Genomic DNA, 14,340 nt, shown 5'->3' with positions numbered 1-14,340 from the left:
TGGAGCACGGCAGAGGCTGAAGCACGTACATGGGCAGGGACCAAGTGCAAGGCCTCAGAGCCCCAGAGAGTTTGATCTTCACCCTAAGAGCCATGGGAGGCCTTTAGAGGACCTTAAGCTGGGATGTAACATGACCAGATTTGTCTTAAAAAGCAACCTCTGTTGCTAGGGTGGGAGGTTTGAGATCAGGAAGCCCAGAGAGGAGACCACTGTTGTTCAGATGACAGTGGCTTTGTCCAGGGTGGTAGCTGCGGGGACAGGTAGAAATAGAACTGACAGGCTTGGTGGCTTGGTCTATGGGAGGAGACAAGTCCGTTGATTCTATGGCCTGAACACCTGGATGGAAGAAGGGGGATATGGGTTCCCAGTGGGAGAAGCAGGTTTGATAGGGGACTTGGCTGGGGTGGAAGGGCCAGTGGGCACCCAGGAGGTGAGACGGAGGAGCGCGCCAGTCTGGAGTTCACAGGCCAGGGCTTGGGATGGAAGCACAGACCATGGTAGGAGGAGGAAGGGCAGTAGGGCAACTTCTGCAGTGCCAGTGAGACCCTTGAAGGGTGGTGTAGGCCCTGAGGTGCAGGGTCCCTGGGTAGGGTCTCCCCAACACCTACCTAGCCCCTCAGAGATCCAAAGTTCAGGGGGAGGTATCATGAAGCTTCTCACATCTCTCTCCCCCCAGATCCTGCTCATCTCCGATTACTTCTATGCCTTCCTACGGCGGGAGTACTACCTCACACATGGTCTCTACCTGACCACCAAGGACGGCACGGAGGCCATGCTTGTGCTCAAGTAGGCCTGGCTGGGCACAGGGCTGCACGGACTTCAGGGGTGAAAGGGCCAGAAGCTGGGCCAAGCCCTCTAACCAGAGCTTCCAGCAGGGAAGTCCTGGGCAGATCAGGTTTGAGTCCAGGGTCACAAATATCTGGTACCGGTGAGGAGCCAAGGCTGGCAGCAAGGCCTGTGGGGAGTAGCCAGGAGCATCTCCACTTGCACTCCCCACTTTGTGGCTCTGCACACCAAGGAGCCCCCCTCCCAAGCAGGGAAGGGGAAGAAGCAGATGAGCAGGGTTTGTTAGGTTGTGGCTACTTAATAAATGTTTTTTGTTATGCAAGCGTCTGCCCTGGAACCACACTGCACTCCTGGAAGGGGTGGGCTTGGCCCCTAATACCACCATGGTGCACTACACACAGGCGTGGGTTTCCCGAATGAGCTCTGAGTCCACAGAACACGGGTCTGTGCACTGGTCAGCTGAGAATGGTGTGGGGCAGCCCTCCCCACTCCCCAAGCAGCTGGAGGCAAAGGGCCAGGCAGGCCTGAGCAATCTTTATTCTGCAGAGGAACAATGACCACAGATCCATACACCATGTCAAGACTGGGTGAGCCAGGGGCCAGTCCTTCAGGGGTGGGCAGGTCCAGGCATGGGCAGCACCTCAGGTCAGGGAGGGACAGATGGGCAGACAGGCAGGGGCCTAAAAAAAAAGACAAACCACACAGAGCAGGGGTGCTAGGGGCTGCTCCCAACCTCCCCCCATCCCAGCCAGCACCCAGAGGGGCAACCCTAACATGACTGGGCCAGGATCCACCCAGGGGCAGGGTAGGTGCGGTTGGTGCCCCCTGGCTAGGATGTGGCATCCCCGCCCAGCCCACCAGGGGCAGGGGCAGAGGCAGCTCAGTTCAGGTGCCAGGAGCTCCCAGGGCAGAGCCTGACAGGGCCCCCCACTCCCAAGCCAACCCCCCTACTGCTGGCTCAGAAGCCGAAGGTTTCCTGGGAGGCGTAGACCATGTAGAGGAAGCCGTCATCGTCCTTCTCCTGCTCATAGATGTCGGCGATGGGCGTGGACACGCTCACCATGCTGTGCTGGTTCACCAGCAGGAAGAAGGCCTGCGTGGGGTTCAGCTGCAGGCGGCGCCTGAGGTGGGCGGTAGGGCAAGCCAACGGTGAGGGGCCTGGCTGTTGGGCGAGTGTAGCCCTCACCCGCTCCCCAAAATGATCCTAATCCTCCACCTCACACCCATCCCAAGCCCTTCTAGAGGCTCTCACCTCTGACCGGACACTGACCCAAGCCCTGACCTTGACCTTTCCCAACCTCCCCACAACAGGGACCCAGCACCCGTTCCCGTACCCCACCCCCACCTTTTCCTTCTCAGAAGGACCCAGCCCCCTGCCTGACCCCAGCAGGACCCAATCCCCCTCTGACAGCTGCTGCCCGCGCACCGGATGATCTTGACCAACTCGCTCATGTTGACATGGTCCGGGACCAGGAACTTGGTCTTGTCCAGGACGGGCAGCTGCTTCTCACCCTTGTAGCGCTCGATGATTACCTGGGAGCGGGGCGGGGGATGCGTGAGCCCGAGGCGGGGCCTGGGCCGGGCGGGGATGGGAGGGGGCGGCGGAACTCACCGGGATTTTGCTGGGGTGCTGCTCGCGGATCTGCTGCACCTCTTTACAGCGATCGGCTGCAGACAGCAGTCGGGGATGAGGCCGGGCCGAGGTCCTCCTCGCGGTTCCGTCCCGCCAGTACCCGAGGGGCGGCCCCGACCCCGCCTCCCCGAAGCCCCCGCCTCTGGAGCCGTTGGGCCCTAAGGCCCGGGCACAGGACCGGGATGCGAGGCGGAGGCCCCGGCCCAGGCCCCAGCCCGCTTCCCATCCCGAGGGTCCAGCTCCAGCCGAGCCTGACGTCACGGAGCTGACGTCATCTGCGGCAGTCGGGTCGGTCGGCCAACACCCCCCAGCCCCCACGCCCCCACCCCGCGCTCGCAGAGCGCCCGCCGGGCCTCACCAAAGCTCCGCCGCTGCTTGAAAGGCCGGTCTGAGGGCATTGCGCCGGCCCGGCGGGGCGCGCAGGCCGGGGCTCTGGGGCGCGCGACGAGGGGATGTGGCTGCGGTTCGGGGGCTCCGGGGGCTCCGCGCCTCGCGCTCAAGGGCTCCGAGGCTCGCGCTGAGCCCAGCGACGGCGGCTCGGGGAGGTAACTCGCCCGGCTGACGTCAGGTCACAACATTCCTTAAAGGGGAGGCCGGCGCGCCGCTCCCATTGGGCCGACGCAAAGTCCGCCCGCCCGGACCCGTGACATCACGGCGCAGAGAGCCTGGATTCCCGGCCCAGCGCCGCGAAGGGGCGGGGGCTCCCAGGGCGCGTCACAGTCCCGTGACGTCACGGCCTGCGCAGAGGTGGGCGGGGTGGGGTGGGGTCCTCTCCCTGAGGTCCGGGCTGAGGGGAGACTAGAAAGCCTGCGAGGCCGTTGGGGGAGCAGGCTCGCAGCTCTGGCGGCAGGGAGAGCGGGGGCCAGGCTGCGGCACAGCATCCTTCTGTTCCCACTGTCACTAAGTCATCTGACATTGCTCACTCAGAGCCTGTTCCGTTCCAGGAACGGTAGGAGGCACTGGGGATGACAACACTAAACCAAACGTCCTCGCCTTCGTGGAGCTCATGGTTAGAGAAAGAAAAAGGCAGTGGCCGGGGTGGGGGCGGGGATTAAAACTTGAAGACGCTTGGAGCAAGACACTGAAAAGCATAAAGGTTTTAGAAGGAATTTCTAGAATTGAAAAATAGAGCTATCGAAATTCAGGTCTCAAAGGATGAGGCAAGAGAGCCAATTAGATACAGCAGAAGAGAAAATCACTGAACTGGATGAAAGAGCAGAAGCAATTAGCCAGAAAACAAGCCAGATGGAACATATAAAAGAGGAAGTGCCAGGAATGGTAAGGTGAGAAGAATAGGTTCAATCAGCGTTCCAGAAGGAGAAAAAAGAATGTGGGAGAGGCAGTTCCTGAAGAACTTCCACAATTGATTAGAGACCAGGATCCTCACTTAAAATCCAGAACAGAATAAATAAAAATAAAATCTCATCTAGACACTTCGTAGTGAATTTGCAAAACTCTAAAGAGAAGAAATTAGACAGAAAAATATCAAGTAACTAAACTGGTAAACACGGAAGTCCATCTAAACAAGCACCTGCTATGGAACATGAATGGTGACCATTAGTTTGTGGAGTACAGAGCAAGGAGCACAGGACACAATAACAGGTAGGACTGGAGAGAGTAATCAGAGTTTAAGTGTTCTAAGAAGCTTCATTTATTTGAGAGGAGGAGAATAAAGATAATTGGTAATTATCTGGCTTTGTAAAGTCAAGTCAAGTTCAAACATTTCAGAGAGATCACTAAAAGAATAGAAGGTATAAATGCCAATGCACAAAAGAGAAAAGTTTAGTAGAGGGTATTAAAGTATAATTGAAGGTAGAAAAGGAGAAACAGGAAGCAAAGTGAAAAGAATGGTACATAAACGGTACAAAACCAGAGGTAGAAAATATTTTACATTCATCTATTAAAATAGAGATGAACAGATTGGCCAAGAAAAAGAAAATGCAGGTCTATGCTGTTTACAAGAGGACATTTAAAACTTAAGGGCACCAAAAGTAAACAGTTGGAAAAAAAGTGTATACTAGAGAAAAACTAACCAAAAGATATACCCATAGCAAAATCAGACAAAATAGGCTTTAAGGCTAGAGACATTATTAGTGATAAAGAGCGTCAACACAAAGTGATGAAAAGAACAATTTTCTAAGAAGATAGAACAATTCTGAACTTGTATGTTAGAGGTTAAAAAAAAAAGGCTGAAAGTGTATGAAGCAAAAGTGACACAATACAAGGAGAAATTGCCAAGTCCTTCATCACAGTGGTAGATTTAAAAACTTTTTCAGTAACTGATAGACCAAACAGCCAAAAAAAGGATATAGAAGATTTTAATACCATTAATAATTCTAATCAATTGACCCTGGTAGAACCCTGAACCCAATATGTTACTTTCAGGCACACAAGAAACATTTATAAAAAATTACCTGTGGGGAATGTGGGAAAGAAAGGAGTCAAAGACAACAGATGGGGACAGGGAAAATTACAGAGTACATTTTAGGGGAAGATCATGGGTTAATTTTGGGGAGGTCAAGTTTGAGATGTCTGCTAGCTTCCAAGCAGAGACATAGAGTAGGCCAGGCCCCAAGACAGATCTCAACAGATACTCAGATAATTAATTTCATACAGACCGTGTTCTCTGACCACAAGCAAGAGCTGAATAAACTCCAAATCTTTCGATATAAAAACACTTTTAGGGACTTCCCTGGTGGTGCAGTGGTTAAGAATCCACCTGACAATCCAGGGGACACAGGTTCGAGCCCTGGTCCAGGAAGATCCTGCATGCCGCAAAGCAACTAAGCCTGTGTGCCACAACTACTGAGCCTGTGCTCTAGAGCCCGCGTGCCTAGAGCCCGTGCTCCGCAAGAGAAGGCACCGCAATGAGAAGCCCATGCACTGCAACGAAGAGTAACCCCCGTTCGCCACAACTAGAGAAAGCCTGAGTGCAGCAACAAAGACCCAACGCAGCCAATAAATAAATACATTTACAAAAAAAATGGAAACACTCTAAAAAAACATTTTTTTAAAGAATTTAAAAAACACTTCTAGAAAACTCTTTACTCAAAAATGAAATCATATGGAAATGAAAACTATTTAGGTCAAACTAAAAATGAGAATACATATAAAAACTCCAGTTTGGGAGGTGGGGGGACTAAAGCAGAATTTACAAGATTTGTAACCTTATCAGTGGTATTAGGTAAGAAGAAATATGGATAATTTATGAGCAGAATGTCAAAGAATTTTAGAATGGAGTAAGTGTAAACCCAAAGAAAGTGGAAGGAAGATAATAATGAAGAGCAGAAATTGATTAAATAGAAAACAAAAGCACTAGTATGCACCACAAAACAAAGCTGGATCTTTGAAAAGACCAATAAAATAAACATTAATATGCAAAAGGGATATAACTACAGATATAGCAGAAACGACAAAAATAAGATTATAAACTTTATGCCAATACACTAAAAACTTAGATGAAATGGACAATTTTCTAGTAAAAGATAATTTGCCAAGACTAATTAAAAAAGAAATAGACAAACTGAGTAGCCATATACAAAAAACAAAAAGTAGTCCAGATGGATTTTTAGTTTTCTCCCAAAATAATAATTAAAAAAACCAAACCTGCATCAAACATTATACTTAATGGTAGAACACCATACTATATGATAAATGTTAAGCATTATTCCCTTTAGAGCCAAGAACAGAATTTTTAATTGTATTATTAATTATTATTATTATTTTGCAGTACGCGGGCCTCTCACTGTTGTGGCCTCTCCCATTGCGGAGCACAGGCTCCGGACATGCAAGTTCAGCGGCCATGGCTCACGGGCCCAGCCTCTCCGCGGCATGTGGGATCTTCCCGGACCGGGGCACGAACCCGTGTCCCCTGCATCGGCAGGCGGACTCTCACCCACTGCGCCACCAGGGAAGCCCCTAATTGTATTATTGAACAAAATGCAAATATTGCATGGAGGGCCCGCCAGAGTACCAAGACAAGGAAAAGAAAGGAGCAAAACTATCATTCACAGCCAGAAAACCCAAAGGAATCTACAAACAATAAAAGATTGCTAACTAATAAAGTCTAACAACACACAATACTAAGTTTTAGGGTAATAAGGGAAAATGAGAACTCTTTACACTGCTGATGGGAGTGTAAATAATTTCAGCTACATTAGGGAGCAATTTGAAAATCTACCAAAACTGAAATACTCATATCCTCCAAACCAGGAATTAAACTTGTGGGTGTACACATGAGCCCAAAGAAATACACTTAAGTATGTTTATTGGAACATTTTCAAAATAACAAAAAAAAATTGGGAGCCACCTAAATGTCCTATTAAATATCTTGTGTAACAGAACAACAGGACATTCCTGTAGTGAAAGAGGGAGAGAAGGGGTCAGCAGGCTTTCCCTTTAAAAGCACAGACAGTAAATATTTTCAGCTTTGCAGGCCATATGGTCTGTGGCAACTACTCAGTTCTGTTGGAGTGTGGAAGCAGGCCTAGACAATCTGAATGGGCAAGGCTGTGTCCTAATAATACTTTATTTGCTGAAACAGACAAATTTGGCCTGAGGGCTTTAGTTTGCTGACTCTTGATCCAGAACTGTGTGTGTCAAAGTGGACACATCTCACATATACAAAGTTGCAGGAGATTGTGATCAGTCATTAAGAGCAGTTGAAAGAATTAGGTCGGCCATGGCCTTGAGGAAGTGGTTGCACCTTTCTTTTGTCAGGCTAAGCCTTTGGGGATAGGCCCATCCCCCAAATCCAGCAGATGGTCTGTGCTCCATCTTTCCCTTACCTGACCAGTCAGCAGGGCTGACACTCCCTCCACCAGTCCTCTGGTTACTCTGCTCACTTCTTCCTCCTCTCCTCTATCTTCCCTGAATCCAAAGGGCTGGCCTACTACTCTATGTCTCTACTTGGAAGTCTAGCAGACATCTCAAACTTGACCTCCCCAAAATGAATCCATGATCTTCCCCTAAAATGGACTCTGATTGTAACCCTCCCTCTCCACACCTGTCATCTTTGACTCCTTTCTTTCCCACAGCCCCACACATTCTCCAGGCCTAAATCCTCTTGGTTCCACATTCAAAATATCTCCAGAATCTGACCCCCTCTCACCACTTCCACTCCTGCCACTCAAGTCAGAGCCACCATCATCTCTTGTCCGTCTACTGCCATCGTTTCCGCCCTGGTCTCCTTGCTTTGGCCTTGCCCACTTGAGCCTGGTCTCACTACACTGACAAGAGTCCTCCTGTGCACACAGGTGTTGGATCATGCTATTTCTTCACGCCACTCAAAGTAAAAGTCAAAGGCTGAACAGTATGCCATGAGGCCTGCAGGAGCTGCCTTCCTGCTGCTCCTCTGGGCTTATCTACCTCACCCTTGCCCCCTTGGCTTCAACTACACTGGCCTCCTTGCTATCACTATTCCAGGAATCCCAGACACACATGTGCCCTAGAGCATTTCTGTACTTACTGGTCCCTTTCCCTGGAGCATTCTTCCCCCAAATCTCTTTGTGGCTCACTCTCTAATTTCCAAGGTCTCCTCAGGGAGGCCTTCCTGAATGATCTTATTTAATACTGCAGCCCCCACGCCAGTCACTCTCTATCCTCCTTCCCAACACCTTGCTTAATTTTTTGCCAGAGCAGTTATCACATTCTAATATGTTATACGCTTTTCCTAAACATTTTGTGATGAAAACTTTCAAGCGAATAGAACACTTGAAATAATTGTTCAGTGACCACCCATATACCTACCAGTTACATTCTACACTTAACACTTGCTCCATTTGCATCATCACTATCTGTCAATCTGTCCATGCATCCATATTATCTTTATGATGCATTTCAGTAAGTTGCAATTCAACATTTGTTTATGATAAAAAATCTCAACAAAGTGGGTACAGGGACCATATCTCAACATAATAAAGGCCATATATGACAAGCCCATAGCTAACATCATACTCAAAGCTGAAAGCTTTTCCTCTAACATCAGGAACAAGGCAAGGATTTCCACTGTCATCACATTTATTCAACATAGTATTGGAAGTCATAGCCAGAGCAATTCGACAAGAAAAAGAAATAAAAGATATCCAAAATGGGAAAAGAAGAAGTAAAACTGTCACTATTTGCAGATGACATCATATTATACATAGAAAACACTAAAGACTTAACCAAAAAAACTGTTAGAACTAATAAACAAATTCAGTAAAGTTGCAGGATACAAAATCAATATATAAAAATCTGTTGCATTCCTATACACTAATAACAAATTATGAGAAAGAGAAATTAAGAAAACAATTCCATTTAAAATTGCATCAGGGACTTCCCTGGTGGTGCAGAGGTTAAGAATCTGCCTGCCAATGCAGGGAACACGGATTCAAGCCCTGGTCCGGGAAGATCCCACATGCCGCGGAGCAACTAAGCCCGTGCACCACAACTACTGAGCCTACATGCCACAACTACTGAGCCTGTGCTCTAGAGCCAGCGAGCCACAGCTACTGAGCCCGCTCGCCTAGAGCCCGTGCTCCGCAACAAGAGAAGCCACTGCAATGAGAAGCTTGTGCACCACAACAAAGAGTAGCCCTCGCTCGCCACAACTAAAGAAAGCCCGTGCGCAGCAACAAAGACCCAACGCAGCCAAAAGTAAATAATAAATAAATTAAAAAAAAAAAAAATTGCATCAAAATGAATGAATTACCTAGGAATAAATTTAACTAAGGAGGTGAAAGATCTGCACACTGAAAATTAGAAGACACTAATGAAAAAACTTGAAGTAGACATAAATAAATGGAAAGATATTCTGTGCTCATTTGGATTGGAAGAATTAATATTGTTAAAATGTCCATACTACCCAAAGCAATCTACAGGTTCAGTGCAAGCCCTATTAAAATTCCAATGGCCTTTTTCACAGAAATAGAACAAACAATTGTAAAATTTGTATGGGGGTCTTCCCTGGTGGCACAGTGGTTAAGAATCCTCCTGCCAATGCAGGGGACACAGGTTCGAGCCCTAGTCTTGGAAGATCCCACATGCTGTGGAGCAACTAAGTCCATGCACCACAACTACTGAGCCCACGTGCCACAACTACTGAAGCCCGTGCTCCTAGAGCCTGTGCTCTGCAACAAGAGAAGCCACTGCAATGAGAAGCCCACGCACTGCAAGGAAGAGTAGCTCCCACTCGCCACAACTAGAGAAAGCCCGCGCACAGCAACGAAGACCCAATGCAGCCAAAAATAAATAAATTTATTTTAAAAAATAATAAAAAATAAAATAACATAAGATTTGTATGGAATCACAAAAGACCCTGAATAGCCAAAGGAGTCTTGAGAAAGAAGAACAAAGCTGGAGGCATTACACTCCCTGATTTCAAACTATATTACAAAGCTATTATAAAACAATATTATATTGACATAAAAAGACACATAGATCAGTGGAACAGAATAGAGAGCCTGGAAATAAACCCATGCATATCTGGTCAATTTATCTACAAAGAAGCCAAGAATACACAATGGGGAAAGAACAGTCTCTTCGTGGGAAAACTGGACAGCCACACGCAAAAGAATGACACTGGACCACTGTCTTACACTATACACAAAAATCAACTCAACATAGATTAAAGACTTGAATGTAAAACCTGAAACCAGAAAACCCTTAGAAGACAACATAGATGATAAGCTCCTTGACATCAGTCTTGGCAATAATTTTTTGGAATTGACACCAAACGCAAAGGCAACAGAAGCAAAAATAAACAACTGGGACTACATCAAACTTAAAAGCTTCTGTGCATCAACAAAATGAAAAGACAATCCACCAAATAGGAGAAAATTTCTGCCAATCCTGTAACTGATAAGGGGTTAATATCCAAAATATATAAATAACTTATATGATTCAATAGCAAAAACCAATCCAATTAAAAAAATGGGCAGAGGATCTGAGTAGACATTTTTTCCAAAAAAGACACAGGTACATGAAAGGTGCTCCATATCACTAATCATCAGGGAAATGCAAATTGAAAACAATGAGATAGCACCTCACACCTGTTAGAATGGCTGTTCTCAAGACAAGAAATAAGTGTTGGTGAGGATGTGGAGAAAAGGGAACCCTTGTGCACTATTGGTGGGAATGTAAATTGGTCCCAACAACTATGGAAAACAGCATGGAGGCTCCTCAAAAAATTAAAAATAGAACTATCATATGATCCAGCAATTCCACTTCTGAGTATACTTTGGATAACGTATTTCCTTTATCCAAAGGAAATGAAATCACCATCTTGAAAAGATATATGTACCCCCTTATGTTCATTGTAGCATTATTTACAATAGCCAAGATATGGATACAACCTAAGTGTCCATCAATAGAGGAACAGATGAAGAAAATGTAGCATATATATACAATGGAATATTATTATTCAGACATAAAAAGGAAGGAAATCTTGTCATTTGAGACATGGATGGACCATAATCTCACTTATGTGTGGTATCTAAAAAACAAGCAAATAAGGGAATTCCCTGGCAGCCAGTGGTTAGGACTCCCCATTCTCACTGCCAACGGCCCGGGTTCAATCCTTGGCAGGGGAACTAAGATCCTGCAAGTCATGCAGTACGGCAAAAAAAAAAAAAAAAAAAAAAAAAAAAAACCCACCACCACCACAACAAACCCACACACAACAAACCAAGCAAATAGAACAAAAAAACAAGCTCATAGAGACAGAAAACAGAACAGATTGGAGGTGGGGTTGGGGGTATGGCATGGTGAAATGAGTGCCCAAAGATACAAACTTCCAGTTATAAAATAAACATATAAAAGTCATGGGCATATAATGTACAGCATGGTGACTATGGTTAATAATACTGTAGTCTATATTTGAAAGTTCCTAAAAGAGTACACCTTAAAGTTCTCATGACAAAAAAAATTTTGTAACTATGTATGGCAGATGTTAACTAGACTTATTGTGGTGATCACTTCACAATATACAAATATTGAATCATTATGTTGTACACCTGAAACTAATGTTCCATTTTAGATTCCTATCAACAATATATGGGAGTTCCAGTTGCTCTGCTTTCTTGTTGATATTTGGTATTGCCAGTTTTTAAAATTTTAGCCATTATGGTGGTCATGTAATAGTATCTACTTGTGGGCTTAAATTTAACATGCTATATAGTTTTTTAAATGTATTTTGTTTTAAATTTCTTTCCCACTAACATGCAAGCCCCTTAAGGGCAGCATTTCCTATATATTTGGTTCCTGTCCCAGCACCTAGACAGAATGTAGCACATGGTAGGTGCTCAGTAAATACTTGTTGGGCGAGGACCTCTCCTCTGAGTACCCACTGTGTCATCTCTGAGTCACTGCCTACCTGAGCGTGGGTCTCCCGCCTGCTCCATGTGCACAGACCGGGTCTGGCTTGATCATTGCTACTGGGCACTAAGGGGCTCTAAGAGGACTGTTCAGGATTGTCGGGGAACAATGTCAACTCAGGGCAGTGTCTGATCTGTGCTGTTCTGTGGCTTCTGACTGGGACTCATGGGCCTAAGGAAAGGCAGAGAGCTGTCCTTGGCTGGCCTGTCACATGAAGGTGGAGCAACCCCTGGCCGGGTTGGCCACCAATTACTGTGTGACCATGGCAGGTTCCTTCTCTGAGCATCTGTTTGCTCCTTTACACAACAGCAGACAGATCTGGGTCTGAAGTACCTTTACCACTTACTGCATAACTTTGAGCAAATTCTTTCCCTCTGGAGCCTCAGTTTCTTCATCTGCAAAATGGAGACAGTAACAGAGCCTATGTCTGAGGTCAAGGATCAGTGAGTGACCAGGAGGGAAAAGAGTCCTGGGGAAACAGGGCCTGGAATCAGATGGACCAACTTTGGTACCATGGGGCTGTGGCATCTTATTTAAGGCAGTGAACTCACTTGTAAAATGGGCCTCATGTTGGGAGGACCCAGGAGGAATGAGGTCTGAGTCAGGGTCATCATCTTTGAGTAAGGGTTGGTTGTTCCTGTTTGCAGAACTCTAAATGGAATTCTCCAGAGATTGGAGGATCTGAAACCCACCCAGGGGTCCCCAAGCCTCTGTCTGGGACTACCCCACCCTTACTCCTTGAAGTCTTTCTGGATTCACTGGGAAGTGTAGGCCATGACCACCAACCTTACTTCCCACGTGGGACCTTGGACCTGGCCTTTCCTTCCTCTGGGCCTCACTCCCTTGGTCCCCTTCTCTCTCTCTAGCCAAGGAGTGCTCAGTTCTCACCCCACCTCCCTGAATGACAGGGCCAGGGTTGCCACCCCCTTCCCCTCCTGCTGTGTCCTTAGCCCCTGCCCTCCCCAGATGCTGGCCCTTAGAGCTGGCCCGTCACCTGGTGAGGTTGCCTCCCCTTGGCCTTTCCAGCCTCCAGCTGCTCCTCAGCGTTCTCACCCTGCCTTGGCCCTCAGCTTTCTTCAGCCCTCTCATGTCATCCTGGTCATGTCCACATTCACACCCATTAGTGCCTCCAACATGACAGTGACTCCCAAATCCCCACCTCCTGCCCTTGACTTTCCTTTCAGGCCTCCTGAACAAAGCATGTTTAGGCTTCTCAAACTTCTCTGAAAACTCAAGCTCAAAATCTCCTCTGAATGTGTTCAAAAACCTGAGATGACCTATCAGTTTTGTTTTCTTCTTGGAAACAACCTCCTACCCCATTCAGCATTTCTTTCTAGGTTTACTACCCAGCACCCTTCACCACCATCCTGACATAACCCTTTTGACTTTCTCTCGTGTTGGAGCCTCAAATTGCCTGGATACTCTGCTTTACACTCTTTCCTTCACTCCCTTATTCTGATGTACATTCTTCGGTAGCTTCCTGAGAAACAGTGCATGGCAGATAAATACACATGACCTTCTATTGTCCGAAAATATTTACCTTATTCTTACACTTGGCTAATAGTTTGGCTGGGTATGGAACTCTAGGTTGTAAATTATTTTTAATCAGAATTTTGAGGGCATTCTCTTCTAGTTTCTAATGATGCTGTTGGGATGTCCAGTGCTGTTGTGATTTCTAATCCTTTGTACCCTGTTTTTCTTTTTTCTCTCTCTGGATCGTATCTATCCATAGTGTTCTGAGATTTCATGATGATGAGGCCTGGCATGGGTCTTTTTAAAATTAACTGCTCTAGACACTCAGATCTTTCAATGTGGAAACTTATGTCCTTACTTCTAGAAAATATTCTTATAGTCTCTTGTTGATAATTTCCTACCCCACTTTCTCTTTCTGGAACTCCTGTTAATCGGATGTTGAATATCCTGGACTGACCCTTTAATCTTCTAAACTTTTCTCTTCCATTTTTTTCCCCACCTTTTGGGAGATTTTCTCAACTTTATCTTGCAACTCTTCTGTTGCATTTATTCCCTTCACATTTTTTATCTTTCAGAAGTTCTTATCTCTGAATGATATTTTTGCTATAGCCTCCTGTACTCTTAACCAGGGCATGAAGGGCTATGCCAGTGGTTCTCAACCCTAGCTGTATGTCCAGGGAGCTTTTACAAACTGATGATGCCCAGAGCTTACTCTCAGGGATTATGATTTAATTGGTCTAGGGTAGGGCCCAAGCATAGTTTGGATGACGAGTGGCCTACAGCCTGAGTGGCTGGTGCAGCCCCTCATCCCCACCGCACCCCAGGACTCGAGTCTAAGGGAAGGTGGATGCTTATCCAGGATGAGCTCACTCGGGTGAACCAGACCATCTGGGATTTCTGGGGAAGGTAGTGTGGAAAGAGCAGAGCTTTTGGAGTCAGACACCTGTGCTCCCGGCTGTGAGACCTCAGGCAAGCCATTCTTGAGAACCCAACTTCCTCATCTTCAAGATGGCTTTACCACTCCGTCTGTAGGGAACTATGTGGATGATATAAGCCACACCTGGTACTCAACAAATTTCACTCCTTTCCTTTCC

The 14,340-nt window shown here is 46.6% G+C and overlaps 2 protein-coding genes across 2 annotated transcripts in view; one reads left to right on the top strand and one right to left on the bottom strand.

The window, feature by feature from the left end:
• PIGU (phosphatidylinositol glycan anchor biosynthesis class U) overlaps positions 1-1,105 on the top strand; it is a 117,954-nt gene extending 116,849 nt beyond the window's left edge. Inside the window, exon 12 of the mRNA XM_065892495.1 lies at positions 677-1,105. Coding sequence (XP_065748567.1) covers positions 677-790 — 114 coding nt within the window. The 3' untranslated portion in view covers positions 791-1,105. The remainder of the gene's footprint in view (positions 1-676) is intronic.
• A 194-nt stretch (positions 1,106-1,299) lies between these two features.
• MAP1LC3A (microtubule associated protein 1 light chain 3 alpha) lies at positions 1,300-2,963 on the bottom strand. The gene is made up of 4 exons (XM_065892318.1): positions 2,778-2,963; positions 2,399-2,454; positions 2,213-2,319; positions 1,300-1,907 (listed from the first exon to the last, which is right to left on the bottom strand). Exons 1-4 carry the CDS (start codon positions 2,815-2,817, stop codon positions 1,745-1,747), a joined length of 366 nt encoding a protein of 121 aa, XP_065748390.1. The 5' UTR covers positions 2,818-2,963; the 3' UTR covers positions 1,300-1,744.
• Between the last annotated feature and the right edge of the window lie 11,377 nt (positions 2,964-14,340).

The sequence above is a fragment of the Phocoena phocoena genome, chromosome 15 (assembly GCF_963924675.1).
Source record: "Phocoena phocoena chromosome 15, mPhoPho1.1, whole genome shotgun sequence".
NCBI classification, from domain to species: Eukaryota; Metazoa; Chordata; class Mammalia; order Artiodactyla; family Phocoenidae; genus Phocoena; species Phocoena phocoena.
This window is presented reverse-complemented; position numbering and strand designations above follow the sequence as displayed.

Coding starts and splice junctions, on each gene's coding strand:
- MAP1LC3A (XM_065892318.1), bottom strand. CDS start 2,817: ATGCCCTCAGACCGGCCTTTCAAGCAGCGGCGGAGCTTTG. Junction 2,455..2,777: donor CAAGCAGCGGCGGAGCTTTG/GTGAGGCCCGGC, acceptor TGCTGTCTGCAG/CCGATCGCTGTAAAGAGGTG. Junction 2,320..2,398: donor AGCACCCCAGCAAAATCCCG/GTGAGTTCCGCC, acceptor CCCCGCTCCCAG/GTAATCATCGAGCGCTACAA.